Source organism: Pleurodeles waltl, chromosome 12 (assembly GCF_031143425.1).
Source record: "Pleurodeles waltl isolate 20211129_DDA chromosome 12, aPleWal1.hap1.20221129, whole genome shotgun sequence".
NCBI lineage: Eukaryota > Metazoa > Chordata > Amphibia > Caudata > Salamandridae > Pleurodeles > Pleurodeles waltl.
Window position 1 is genome coordinate 23,550,323 of NC_090451.1, and position 14,609 is coordinate 23,564,931.

At 49.2% G+C, this 14,609-nt stretch overlaps 1 protein-coding gene across 2 annotated transcripts in view; it reads left to right on the forward strand.

Moving 5' to 3' along the window:
- R3HDM4 (R3H domain containing 4) overlaps positions 1 to 14,609 on the forward strand; it is a 240,082-nt gene that overhangs the window by 54,739 nt on the left and 170,734 nt on the right. For both annotated transcript variants that reach the window (XM_069217441.1, XM_069217440.1), the window contains one exon: positions 2,486 to 2,604. In XM_069217441.1, coding sequence (XP_069073542.1) covers positions 2,486 to 2,604 — 119 coding nt within the window. The remainder of the gene's footprint in view (positions 1 to 2,485; positions 2,605 to 14,609) is intronic.

Genomic DNA, 14,609 nt, shown 5'->3' on the forward strand with positions numbered 1-14,609 from the left:
TTTACAGAAAACCTTCTCACACTGGGAATACTTTCTCAAAACTTTTTTCTCTTTTGTTGCCTGTTGGGCTGCCAGTCTCAGCACTTCTGCCATGGTCTTCCTGTGCCTGCTTTGCACTTTAGTGGCTTTGATCACCTCTGCACTCGGTGACCTGAAGTCCATGAGCTGCACAGAGGTCAGCAAAGCCTACGTTTTCAAGGGGTTCAACCAGAACAATGTTCCCAGCCAGGAGATCAATGGTGATTGTGTGGTTCTGACATAAAACAAACTCCATGCATGCAACACCAGGGGAACCAGACTACCAGTTTCACATATCTCTGGGACCTTGATTACAAATCGCTCCCTTGTCTGTGGGCTCCTGAGTACCCGCATCTGCATCTCTGGAATTCTGACTGCGTGTTCCTTTGGTGAGCAGGATCCCTCCTTACTGACAGTTAACCCTCTACAGTTTCTATGCTACACTGTTGACTGCCAGCTCACCCATATTCTGACATGAAGACCCAGTGCCAGCCCCTCTCTCTTGCAATACTTCATTATTTCCTTTTTCTATGGAATGATTACTGACTGAATTCTCTCTATCTGTAGTATTGTGACTGTCATTTTCTCTGCCTATAGAATCTTAACTGTCACACTCCATGTCTCTAGTACCATGATTTTCAGCTTCTGATATCATGACTGCCAGCCTCCGTGTTGCCACTACCACAATTGCCTGCCTCCATGCTTTTAGTATTGCAATTGTCATTCCCCATGCCTCTTGTATCGTGATGCCATACTCCTTGTTTCTACTGTGATTGCCAGCCTCCATGATTCTAATATTATGATTGACAGTCCTTATGATATAGTACTACGAGTGCCAGTCCCCATGCTTCTAATACTATGACTACGTGCCTCTGTTTCTCGTATCGTAACTGCCAGCCTCTGCTGTCAGCCTGACTTTTTTTAATTTTTTTTTTGTAGGCCCCAGGAGAGCAGAATCCTGTTATCCACCCCCAACTGCCCTCCCATTCACCAATAACCCGTCCTCCTATTTACTACCCCCATCTGCTCTACCGTTTGCCAGCCCACCTGATTGCCAAAGACATCAGCTCACCCATAAGCGAGACCTATCGGCTTTGCCAATGCTTGTTCTACAGTTGCACTGATATGGCACTTTTGTGGTCAGAGTTGTGAGTGCAGTCAGTTGTTTCGAAGCTCTTAACACATGTTGAGAGGGCCATCCGTCAGCAGAACCATCTGAGTGCTTCCCTTGTCTTTCTGATACTGTACTCTAACTTAGATTGTCTCTGGTCCCGGTTATCCCTACTGTAAGCAGTTTGCTGCACAACGTTTCAGCACTTTCTCCCAGCAGACCAGCAATTTTTGCAGTGGTCAAGCCTGCCAGGAGAATTCTTACCCATAAATCTGCAGCAGAAGGCTCTAGTTATCAGTAGGGCAGATAGAAGCCCTAGTTTGGCATTCAGACCATCCCCAACTTGAATGTGTGGGTGCTTTCCAGGGGATCCCAGAGCCCTCCAGAGTACCCCCAAAGTTCAAGGGTGAGGCATTTTTATCTGACTCCAACATGCAAATTAAAGCAACTGCAATTCAATTATGGGCAGCTGAAGCGTGCCACTCACATTGTGCCCCCCTCAGATGGGCAGAGGCCTTGTAGAAGGCCTGCTAGAGCGCAGAGCTGTCAGTCCTGCAATTTGGTGTCCTTACAGGGTTGAGCAGGCCTCAGCTTGTCTCTACCTCCAGTAATTGCTGTCCCACTCTGGAGCACAGGCCTTGCTCTCCTAAGGTTCCTGTCCTGTATGGGATCACCTCTAAGGCTTGCAGATTGGGCAATGAGGAAAACACCTTTACTCTATCTGTGTTCCAGTGCCAGCATTATGTAGCATAGCCCCGGATTATTCAGTCTGCTGGCTGTGATTCAGGAAACCAGACGGCTTCTCCGCCTCAGCGTTATCCAGTTGTTATGGGCATGTTGTCACACCAGAGTATATTTTGTAGCAAATGATGGCAACCTTTGGCCTCAGAGTAAGAGGCAGTCTCTTGATTGACTGCACTTTGACACCTCTCACCTCTGCTGTCTTTAACCACTGTAAATAACAGGTGGTACTCTTATGTGGTATTTGTTGCAGGTTTGGTGTTGTTTGGCCTGAGTCGTCATACTTCAAGCCTTGTGTCATTTCTTTGAAATTGTTGAATGTTATGTGTTATTGCCAATGTTTGATTGGTACTACTGCTTGTAGACAGCTTTGACATTTGTTTGCCCTTGCTGTTGGATCGCACACTTGGGCTCCCATCCCTAAACCAGTAGAATGTTTCTTTGATTTGCGGTTAAAGGTGGAGTTGATGGCTCCCATTCTACCCCTGTTCCATTTCTTTAATTTTGCTGTCACAGTGACAAGACCCCCCTCCCATCCAGCTAATTTAGAATCTATGCTACTTGTTTGTCCCAGTGTTTCACCTTGTCCTCAAATAAAGACCTTTTATTTCATAGCTCGGTACCTGATGACCCTCTTGGAGCGTGATGACTACGGGAATGAGGAAGGAGACATGGCGCTTACAGCATCCCCTAGTGTGTTTACAGAAGCCTGCAACAACAAAACTTACATGGAGGTATGAATCCTGTGCATGAGCGCTCACTCAGTACACCCCTGACATATTCCTTGCATGAAGTAGAAGGTTGCAGAACATACTGAAAGTAACATGCTGTAGTATACCACTTGTGTTTAATAGCATTGGAGATATATAAGTAGCTGATGGCACTTGCTTTATGGACCTAGAGATGATAGCAGACGGAGTCTACTGTGTCAAAGTTAAGAACTTAAGCTATTTGACATAATAAAGTAAAATAGAAGCAGTGTTATCTTACTGGGGTTCATCTGAATGTATGGCATGGCACATAACATTACCTTTCTGTTTGAGTAAGAGAAAGCTGGAATGCACTATGGCATCAGATGCTGTCGGTATTAGGGATGTATGCAAGACCCTACTATCTCTGGGGCTTGATGTGATTTGATGAATGAAGTGGGGTGTACAGTCTGTCACCTTGTGTTAGATGCTTTCATTGTGTTGGTTCAGGAATAGGGAGCTACTCACAGTTCAGACTGAACGTTCATACAAGACTGGCGTAGGTAATGCAGAACCTTCTACCTCTAGGATTGGATCAGCACAATAGATGGCGCGAGGGAGTAAAGAGTCAGTGAAATCTAAGGCTGAAAAGTCTGATGATACCAGGAGAGGAAAACTCAGTCAGCTCGAGGATTGGATCAGGACCATGGATTGTTTGAGGAATGAAGGGCCTGTCACCGTTTGGGCTCGAGGGTCTGATAATACTTGCAGAGGGAAGCTCAGCCAGTCGTCTCTAGGATTGGATAGCGCAGTGGATGGTCTGAAGGATAAAGGGTCAGTCAAATCTAGGGCTGAAGGTCTGAAGATACTGGTAGAGGAAAACTCAACCAGTCAGCTCGAGGATTGGATCAGCACAATGGTTGATGGCGGGCCTGTCCATTCTGGGGGCCTAAGGGTCTGAAGATACTGGCATAGTCTTAGTCACTTCTAGGGTTGGATCAGATTCATGGATTCAGTGTGTGTACTTAGTGGGTTTAGGCCAATTAGCGTTTTTATTTCATTGTCGTCTTTTTTTGTAAATCATGCTTGAAGGACATTTAGAGAGATGTTCCAAGTTATGTATCTCTCAGAGACAGAATACCCCAGCAAGGCACCTTCCCAAGACATCCATGATGCGCTTGGCAGTCCCTGTCCTATAAATTCTCTTCTTTAAAGGATCTAGCTATAAGAAGGCATACATGCCCTCACATTCTGAATTACAGCAGCATCAGCAGCAGTCAGTACGCCAAAAACGGACACCCTTTGGTGTCCTTAGCAGGAAGTTCTTTAATGCTCCCTGAGAAGCATCTGCAACCATTATTCTTAATACTAGGACAGCATGTGCACTTTGAGTAACTCTCCGGGAAAATATTTATGTCTGATTCATGCTTCATAAAAAATCACCACATAGGTTTTTTTTTTTTTTTCCTTTCTTTAAATGCTTAAAGTCTGTGGGTAAGATGTGGCCTTGACTGTTGTACTAGCCTCGGAACTCTTAGTGCCTCATTACCAGATGCCCTTTAATGAGTCCAGTAATTCCAGCTCCTGCAGTTACTACCACCTACAACAGTATCTCAGTGGGCTAGCCTGAAGAGATTATTTGTGAATGGTGAAGAACTGGGGAGTCTGATTTAAGATATCAGATTCTCCTGGTTATTACTATTTCTCAGTCACATCTTTCTTGGAGATTTAAGCTGCTTTGTGCAGTTGAAGCCTTCAGGTGTACCTGAACTGGCCCACAGGTTTTCCACATTACCCTTAGCCCCAATGGGCCAGTAGCTTACTTTCGGAGCCTTTTGGAGATCACCAGATATTCTTAATGAAGCCCCTAGACCTGGTCTTGTGTTAGTCACAACTCAGTCTTCCATCTTAAGGACTGCAGAAAAGAGCAGTATTGCAGTTGTTTGGAAGCTTGTAGGTGTGATATGTTACATGCCTCTTTGGCCCTCCAGACCATCTGTACATTTCACACTGTGTCCCTACTATCAGCAAGGGGATAATATTGTTTACATTCTGAATGAAAAGTTTGTAAGTTTAAGAGAAAGTCTGAAAGAGATAGTCTACAAATTAAGAGCACTGCAAGAACTGGGTATTAATGTATTGAGCTCACTGTTGTCCTCCCTTTGGCACAATGTAAGAAATACGTTCAGATTGATCGCCTTTCATTGTTTTTTATGTGCTGACCTAGTATGATATTGCTGCATGCGAGCTGGTTCTGGCAGTATGAAATGCAGAATACAGGCCTCAAATGCCACAGATACTGCTTTGTAGTTGAGGAAATGTTCTAGGGGGTAGGAACCTCTTGTTTGATAGGTTCAGATCTCCGGGACAAACCGTAACGTTGTCTTTCTTTGGCTATCGTTGGTCAGATGTATTCAGGAGTAGGTATGAATTTAACTGCAGACTAAAGTCTTCTTCAACTACACTCTTGTGCTCCATGCCTGCAATTGTGAAGTGGGGTTTTCTTTGCTTACTACTGGCCTAGTTAAGGGCCTTCAATGCTGGAGTGGTGCGGGGATAGCCACGTAGCTTGAGAGCATGATTGGGACATGGGTCTGGACCGTATGTAGAATTTCTTTCTCCACCATTGGATCTTCACTTATATTTATGAGCCCGAAAATATATCTGCCTGCAGTCAACATTCAACTTTTCTGAGTTTCTCACTTTTTTTATACCTACGTACCTGTCCAAGTGCCTAATTTACTTTGCTCCTGCTTCATTTTAGCAGCTGGATCTATTTTCCCAAAGGAAAATCTACAATACCACATCAGTAAACTATGGGTCTCTTTGATCAAAACCTCAAGAACGTTTCTGCTGACTCTAATCCGGGCTCTCAAAAACAAAATGATAGATGGAATGCTTGAATTAATCTCAGCTACCGGCAATCTCTCTGGGCTGCCTGCCAGTCCGTTGTGTTTTTGCCGACCGTGCTACCTCGGTTTGGACCCAGCCACATAGAAATCAGTGTTCACCTTGCTCCAATCGGAACAGTCTTTCCCCAACTGCCAGGCCAGGTCCTCCCCTATCCAGGACACAAGCAGCCCAGGACTTGTTTTGCCATTATTGGGCTTATCATCCAGTTATAGCTTGCATGGAACCCATGTTTATGTATGCGCATTGGTGGCATGGTGGAGAAAGAAAGACGGACTGGGATGCAGCCCGAGTACAAGTGGCCGAGATTAATTCAAGCATTCCATCCATCACCTTTTTGTATACTGTGGCATATTCGTGAGCAGAGAGGAACTTGGTCGCATATTTTCTGTTGAGAGTCAGTATGGCTCTAGTCTTGTGCACAGAAGTACCGGATCTGGGTGGTCCTCCAAATGAGGGCCCACAGCTTGAGTCTGCTTCAGATTGCCCACCACTAGTGACAACTTCACCCAGAAGTGGCTGAGAGAATCTTCAACGTTTGTGGCAAACCTCAGGTGGACCTGTTTGCCACTTGCAGCAGTGCCCATTGTCCTCAGTTCTGTGCCCTCCAGTATCCATTGCAGGGATCTGTCGGTGGATACGTTTTGGTTGAAGAGCTTCCTAATTCACTGTTTGGTCGTTCCCATACACTTGATCCTTCAGGTGCTGAGGAAGATTTGGCTAGCCCAAGTAATCTTAGTATCCCCGGACTAGCCGAGGAGGGTTAGGAAGTCTGGTGCACATTTCTCCGCACCCCTCACTCTCTCTCCCTTACAGAGGCAACCACCTCTCGCTTAATCGGAAGGTCTGATGCAGCATTTTATCCTTCAAAATCTCCACCTTCGTGCCTGGAGATTCTGCAGGGACACCTGAATTCTTTATCTGCCTCCTAAATAGTGTGTCATTTAAGTGCCCATAGACATTCTGCCAAGATAGAGTAGATTTGTGAAGTGGTTTTGCGCTCTGCTCTCCTTAAATCCATCTCTCCCATTACCCCTAGGAGAAGGGGAAGGGGGGCAACCTCCACCTCTGAGTGAAGGACCTTTGAGATCTCTCCCACTATTGCCCTCCAGTATGTCGATATAACGGGCATGCCCAGATCATGTGAAAGAAATCAGCGTCAGGGCTGGAACATCGGGGACAGGCAGGAGTCTGTCGCAGACCAGCCCTAAAGAGTCTTGCCGATGTGAGGTAGGCTGTGTGAAGGAAGAAGGTCTGTAGCACTCTGAATCGGGATGACATTGATAAGGTTCTGGGGGCCATAAGTGCGTCTGTCCAATCTGCCTCCTCAATTGGGCCCACCCAGCGCTCCCACTCCCGACGGAGCTCCACAGGGTGGGGGGGGGGGGGACGACGACAGTATGAGAAAGCAAGGAGCAATATAGTTGGGAAATACCTCCTTTGCCCAGTGTAGGAGGCTAGACTGGCTTGTAGTGAGTACCAAGGGGTACTTGCACCTTGCACCAGGCCCAGTTATCCCTTATTAGTGTATAGGGTGTCTAGCAGCATAGGCTGATAGATAATGGTAGCTTAGCAGAGCAGCTTAGGCTGAACTAGGAGACGAGTGAAGCTCCTACAGTACCACTTAGTGTCATATGCACAATATCATAAGAAAACACAATACACAGTTATACTAAAAATAAAGGTACTTTATTTTTATGACAATATGCCAAAGTATCTTAGAGTGTACCCTCAGTGAAAGGATAGGAAATATACACAAGATATATGTACACAATACCAAAAATATGCAGTATAGTCTTAGAAAACAGTGCAAACAATGTATAGTTACAATAGGATGCAATGGGGACACATAGGGATAGGGGCAACACAAACCATATACTCCAAAACTGGAATGCGAACCACGAATGGACCCCAAACCTATGTGACCTTGTAGAGGGTCGCTGGGACTATTAGAAAATAGTGAGGGTTAGAAAAATAGCCCACCCCAAGACCCTGAAAAGTGAGTGCAAAGTGCACTAAAGTTCCCCAAAGGACATAGAAGTTGTGATAGGGGAATTCTGCAGGAAAGACACAAACCAGCAATGCAACAACGATGGATTTCCAGTCGAGGGTACCTGTGGAACAAGGGGACCAAGTCAAAAAGTCACAAGCAAGTCGGAGATGGGCAGATGCCCAGGAAATGCCAGCTGTGGGTGCAAAGAAGCTTCCACTGGACAGAAGAAGCTTAGGTTTCTGCAGGAACGACAAGGGCTAGAGACTTCCCCTTTGGAGGACGGATCCCTCACGCCATGGAGAGTCGTGCAGAAGTGTTTTCCCGCCGAAAGACAGCCAACAAGCCTTGCTAGCTGCAAATCGTGCGGTAAGCGTTTTTGGATGCTGCTGTGGCCCAGGAGGGACCAGGATGTCGTAAATTGCGTCAGGAGACAGAGGGGACGTTGAGCAAGACCAGGAGCCCTCTCAGCAGCAGGTAGCACCCGGAGAAGTGCCAGAAACAGGCACTACGAGGATGCGTGAAACGGTGCTCACCCAAAGTCGCACAAAGGAGTCCCACGTCGCCGGAGAACAACTTAGGAGGTCGTGCAATGCAGGTTAGAGTGCCGTGGACCCAGGCTGGACTGTGCACAAAGGATTTCCGCCGGAAGTGCACGGAGGCCGGGGTAGCTGCAAAAGTCGCGGTTCCAAGCAATGCAGTCTGGCGTGGGGAGGCAAGGACTTACCTCCACCAAACTTGGACTGAAGAGTCACTGGACTGTGGGAGTCACTTGGACAGAGTTGCTGGATTCAAGGGACCTCGCTCGTCGTGCTGAGAGGAGACCCAAGGTACCAGTGATGCAGTTCTTTGGTGCCTGCGGTTGCAGGGGGAAGATTCTGTCGACCCACGGAAGATTTCTTCGGAGCTTCTAGTGCAGAGAGGAGGCAGACTACCCCCACAGCATGCACTACCAGGAAAACAGTCGAGAAGGCGGCAGGATCAGCGTTACAGAGTTGCAGTAGTCGTCTTTGCTACTATGTTGCAGTTTTGCAGGCTTCCAGCGCGGTCAGTCGATTCCTTGGCAGAAGGTGAAGAGAGAGATGCAGAGGAACTCGGATGAGCTCTTGCATTCGTTATCTAAAGTTTCCCCAGAGACCCTAAATAGCCAGAAAAGAGGGTTTGGCTACCTAGGAGAGAGGATAGGCTAGCAACACCTGAAGGAGCCTATCAGAAGGAGTCTCTGACGTCACCTGGTGGCACTGGCCACTCAGAGCAGTCCAGTGTGCCAGCAGCACCTCTGTTTCCAAGATGGCAGAGGTCTGGAGCACACTGGAGGAGCTCTGGACACCTCCCAGTGGAGGTGCAGGTCAGGGGAGTGGTCACTCCCCTTTCCTTTGTCCAGTTTCGTGCCAGAGCAGGGCTAAGGGGTCCCTGAACCGGTGTAGACTGGCTTATGCAGAAATGGGCACCAAAAGTGCCCATGAAAGCATTTCCAGAGGCTGGGGGAGGCTACTCCTCCCCTGCCTTCACACCATTTTCCAAAGGGAGAGGGTGTAACACCCTCTCTCAGAGGAAGTCCTTTGTTCTGCCATCCTGGGCCAGGCCTGGCTGGACCCCAGGAGGGCAGAAGCCTGTCTGAGGGGTTGGCAGCAGCAGCAGCAGCTGCAGTGAAACCCCTGAAAAGGCAGTTTGGCAGTACCAGGGTCTGTGCTACAGACCACTGGGATCATGGAATTGTACCAACAATGCCAGGATGGCATAGAGGGGGCAATTCCATGATCATAGACATGTTACATGGCCATATTCGGAGTTACCATTGTGAAGCTACATATAGGTAGTGACCTATATGTAGTGCACGCGTGTAATGGTGTCCCCGCACTCACAAAGTCCGGGGAATTGGCCCTGAACAATGTGGGGGCACCTTGGCTAGTGCCAGGGTGCCCTCACACTAAGTAACTTTGCACCTAACCTTTACCAGGTAAAGGTTAGACATATAGGTGACTTATAAGTTACTTAAGTGCAGTGTAAAATGGCTGTGAAATAACGTGGACGTTATTTCACTCAGGCTGCAGTGGCAGGCCTGTGTAAGAATTGTTAGAGCTCCCTATGGGTGGCAAAAGAAATGCTGCAGCCCATAGGGATCTCCTGGAACCCCAATACCCTGGGTACCTCAGTACCATATACTAGGGAATTATAAGGGTGTTCCAGTAAACCAATGTAATTTGGTAAAATTGGTCAGTAGCCTGTTAGTGACAATTTGTACAGAGAGAGCATAACCACTGAGGTTCTGGTTAGCAGAGCCTCAGTGAGACAGTTAGGCACCACACAGGGAACACATACATATAGGCCACAAACTTATGAGCACTGGGGTCCTGACTAGCAGGGTCCCAGTGACACATAACAAACATACTGAAAACATAGGGTTTTCACTATGAGCACTGGGCCCTGGCTGGCAGGATCCCAGTGAGACAGTGAAAACACCCTGACATACACTCACAAACATGCCTAAAGTGGGGGTAACAAGGCTAGAAAGAGGCTACTTTCTCACACCCAGACCACCCATCAGGGCCCTCGCTTCCATGGGACTGCTGTCAGAGATGTTGTCTCCTGGTTTAACATGTACCAGAAGAGCATGTCTGAGTTGTAGCTATTGGTGGAACTGAGTGGCATGTAGGTAGTGAGTTTCTTGGAGGTCTGCAAAGGATTGCATATGAGACTCGCCCCAGACATCTCCCAGGGTGGATATCCCTATATTGTCCCATTTTTGGAATCCCTTTAGTGATGAGACCTCTCGCAGGTGAGTTCCTTGCCACAGGGGAGTCTGTCGGGTGAGGCGCCCGGCCCATCCTGTTACACTTTGGGCCGCGCACCAGCCCAGTAACACCACTCTCGTGATGTCTGGGGTTTCACAAGGGACACGGCCCCGTATAGCGCGTCAAAGACTCCAGAGAACCCAAGTGTCTGGAGTTCACGCCGAAAGGCAGGGTCGGACCACCCTCCTCCCAGCCAGTCATTGATCACCAGGAGGTGAGTGGCCAGGTAGTAAAGATAGATATTGGACATACCTAGCCCTCCGTTGTAGGTGTCCCTCTGGCATGTGGCTAGTGCCAGCCTGGGCCGGGAACTGTGCCACAAGAACTGGCGCGCTACTGTGTCCATTTCGGCAAACCACTTTCGAGGGATTGAGTGTGGGAAATTTTGTAGGAGATATAGGAATCTGGGAAGTATCATAACTTTATAAAGGGCTATTCTGCCCTGCAAGTTAAGGGGCAGGGTCTTCCATTTTTGGAGGTCCATTTTAATTTTTGGGGTGAGTGGCGTAACGTTTAGTTCCCATGCCTGCTCAGGCAACAATGCTACATGTATGCCTAGATATTTAAAATTGTTTCTACGGATTGGGATATTGCTTTGCCCGTCGATACACTCTCTAGAGGGGTGTAAGGGAACCAGGAGAGATTTGCCGGGATTTAAATCTAGGCCAGAGGCCTGGAAAAATAGATCTAAATTCTAGGATCCGTGGACCGCTGGTGGCTGGGTTTGAGATGTAGATGAGGACGTTGTCCGCGTAAAGAGCCACTCTGTCTTCGGGGCCCTCCAGCCATGCCCATCCTTCCACTAGGGGGTCTTCCCGCAGTATTTTCGCCAGGGGTTCTATCACGAGCGCAAATAATAGTGGGGATAGGGGGCATCCTTGGCGAGTGCCACGACATATGTGAAATGGGTCAGATACCACCCCGTTTACCTGGACACGGGCCATCGGGTTAGAGTAGAGTAATTTGACAAGGCCCCGGAACTTTGGTCCTATTCCGTTGTGTCGGAGGACTTGTTCCAGGTAGGACCAGTCCACAGTATCAAAGGCTTTTTAAAAGTCTAGGAGAAGAGCTAGTGGTGAACGAGATAGGGTCCCCCAATATGCTAAGGCCGAGTGCAATTGCCTAATGCAGTGTCTGGTGCTGCGTGAGGGCATAAATCCACATTGGTCAGGGTGTATCCGCGAGAGAGCAGGCTTCAGCCTGGTGGCTAGTATTGTTGAGAGCAGTTTGATTTTGGTGTTGAGAAGGGAGATAGGTCGGTATGCCGAGCAGTTACGTGACGGGGGCTGGGTCTTGGGAATTACCACTATGGTAGCCTGGTCGATCTCAGGGGGAAAATGGCCCTCTTTTTCAGCCTCTTCGTACATGGTGAGGAGGTGAGGGCTTAGTATCTCACTACATCTATGATAGAGTTTTGATGGGAAGCCGTCCGGGCCAGGAGTTTTACCTGATGAAAGGCTGGCTATTGCCCCGGTGATTTCAGCCAAGGTCATTTCCGCATCTAGAGCCTCTCTCACCCCCCTGTGAGATCTGAGGGAGCGCCACGTCCTCCAAGAGGGGGAGTTCTCTCTCGGCTGGCGGCCTAGGGCGTTCCGCATATAGTTGCGCGTAGTAGGAAGCAAAGGTTTGTGTAATATCACCTGGGGAGTTAACAAGTGTTCCCGACGCGTTAAGTATTTCAGGAATGACTCTGTCAGCTAGAGGTCGCGTGGCCAGCCATTGCAGGAGCTTTCCGTTCTTGTCCCCCCCCAGCCGTATATCCGGGCAGCTTTCGCTCTCCAGATATGCTTTGCGGATTCAAGTGTTAGTTGTTGAATCTCTTCTCTAGTCCTAGTGAGTTGTTGCGTTATGGGGGTGGACATGTCCCCCGCGCCCTGGCGTTCAAGTCGCAGTGCCTTAGCTTCTAAGGTTGACAGTTGTTCGTCCCTGGCGCGTTCCCGGATACGAACAAAGTGTTTGGTATTACCCCGAAGGGTGGCCTTACAGGCCGCCCAAATTGTGCCTGGGGATCGAACCATACCTAAGTTATGTTTAAAGTATTGGGTAAGGTGGTTTCGGATATCCTGAGTGTAGTTGTCTTCTTGTAAGTGCCAAGCATTTAGGCGCCACAGCGGGCGCTGGGTCAGATCCAGGCCACCTAGTCTGATTTACAATGGTGAATGGTCAGAAACCCCCCGGGGCAAGATCTCTGTGCCTGTGACATTGGGTACATCTTGGGCCGGCATAAATATGAGGTCGATTCTAGTATGTGATTGGTGTGATGCTGAGGTGTGTGTATTGTTTCGTTCTTGGGTGCCAAGTTCTCCACACTTGGCCCATGCCAAGACTGTCCGCCCATCTACGCAAGCTTGAAGCCCTTACAGCGCGGGCGACCGACACTGTCCCCAAGACATCCAATGAGGGGTCTAAAACTGAGTTAGTCTACACCCACTACAGTGGCACCCTGAGGGAGGTCCACCAAGGCACGGCGGAGCACGACCAAGAAATTATCAAAACCCGTGGGGGGGGGGGGGGCGCGTATGCGCAGACAAAATTACACGGTGATCCGTGGAGTGTCCCAGACACCTTCCCTGTGGATCGGACTTCGTAGAGGCAACCACCATTGGCAGCGAGCGGTGGAGAAGAATGGCTACTCCCCTTGATCCACATGCAAAACCTGCATGGTAAACTTTGTCATAACCCCCTCGTGCTAACATGGGGCAGTGGGTACCAAGGAGGTGTGTTTCTTGCAACAGGACCACAGATGGTGTGTATCTACGGAGAGTGTTAAATACTGCGGACCTCTTGATTTTGTCTAGCAGACCGTTAACATTCCACGACAGTATTTGGGTTAATGTGGGCCACTTGTCCATTGTGTCAATGTGTCATAGTGTCGAGGACCCGCTAAGGGGTTTGAGTTCAGTCGTCCCAAACAAAGAATGATGAAAACAAAAGCGACGATAGGGAAAAGGAAACTTAACCAAATAACCTTTCTAAATCCCTCTATTAACTGCACACCCTTCAACTCCCCCCTGCCCCCCTCGCCCATCCCATACTTTGTCCCCAGAAGCATCTGTCACCCAACTACCCAAACTAGGTAACGCGGCAAGATCGGCCGTCACTATAGTGAAGTGATGGACCCCTCCATTCAACCGGATCGTTAGACCATTAGACAGTGAAAGTTAAGCGTGGCGAACCAGCCAGCGGCAGAGCGCCGGCCAGCAACAGTGTGAATGTTTTTTATCGCGGGTGAGGTGGCGTCCGGCAGGGCCAAGCGGCGCCCACCGAGAACCACGGATCAGAGGTGAATCCTATCCAAGTATAGGAGACTGGCTCAGGTTATCATTAGTCGCCATTCGTTCTGGAGAATAAGGACCAGGAGTCTCCGGCCGATTTCCCGGGCCGGGGTTCAGCCCCCACGTCAGGTTCATGTCCCTGTTGGACAGCAGACCCTCTTGTCTCTCCCCGCCTGGACCTGGTGCGCCTGCGGCCCCTTCGTGAGGCCAGTCGGGCCAGGGTCGGCTCCTATGGGGACGCCCTTGACCGGGGGACCCCTCCGACCCCGGACCCCTTCCTCTGTCATCCAGTCCCACGCCTCCTCCGGTGCATCGAAGAAGAATGTTTTGCCTGCCATGATGACTTTCAGGCGTGCCAGAAAGAGGAGCATGTATGGGAGTTGCATCCCCCGGAGCTTTTGTTTAACCTGCTCGAATGACCGACGCAGAGTCTGGACCTCTCTGGTGTAGTCGGTGAATATTAAGATCTTGTCGTTGTTCCAGCAGAGGTTAGTGACATGTCTGGCTTCCCTTAGGATATTGTCTTGGTCTTTAAAATTAAGGAAGCGTGCGATAATGGGCCTCCTGGGACCACCGGGGTGGGGGGGGGGTCGCGGGCCCAAGGCTCTATGTGCTCGTTCGATCGCAAACCATGGCGAGAGTGCGTGATCCGGCATCCAGGACTTGATCCATTGTTCAAGAAAATCCAGTGTTTTGCTTTCTTCTGCACCCTCCGGAAATCCAATAAACCAGAGGTTGTTACGTCGGGAGCGGTTTTCAGTGTCCTCGGCTCGTCGGTGCAGCTCTCCAGTGCGAGACAGTAGTTGGGTTACTTTGGTCCTGAGGTCAGCCAAGTCATCTTCAGTTTGTGAGACGCAGGCCTCTACGGTGTTAATCCGCCCTAAGGCGTTTCTGAGATCCTGTCTGATGAGGCCTACGTCTTCCTTTACCTCTCCGATTTTAGTCTCCACAGCAAGCTGTGAGGCCTGGATCGCCAGCAGAATGGCACTCACCCCGTCTGGTGAGGTGTGGCCCTCGACAGGGACGTCTCCGCCACCCCGGGAAGCCGACGGGGCAGTGAATTGGTCAATCTTCGGCTGC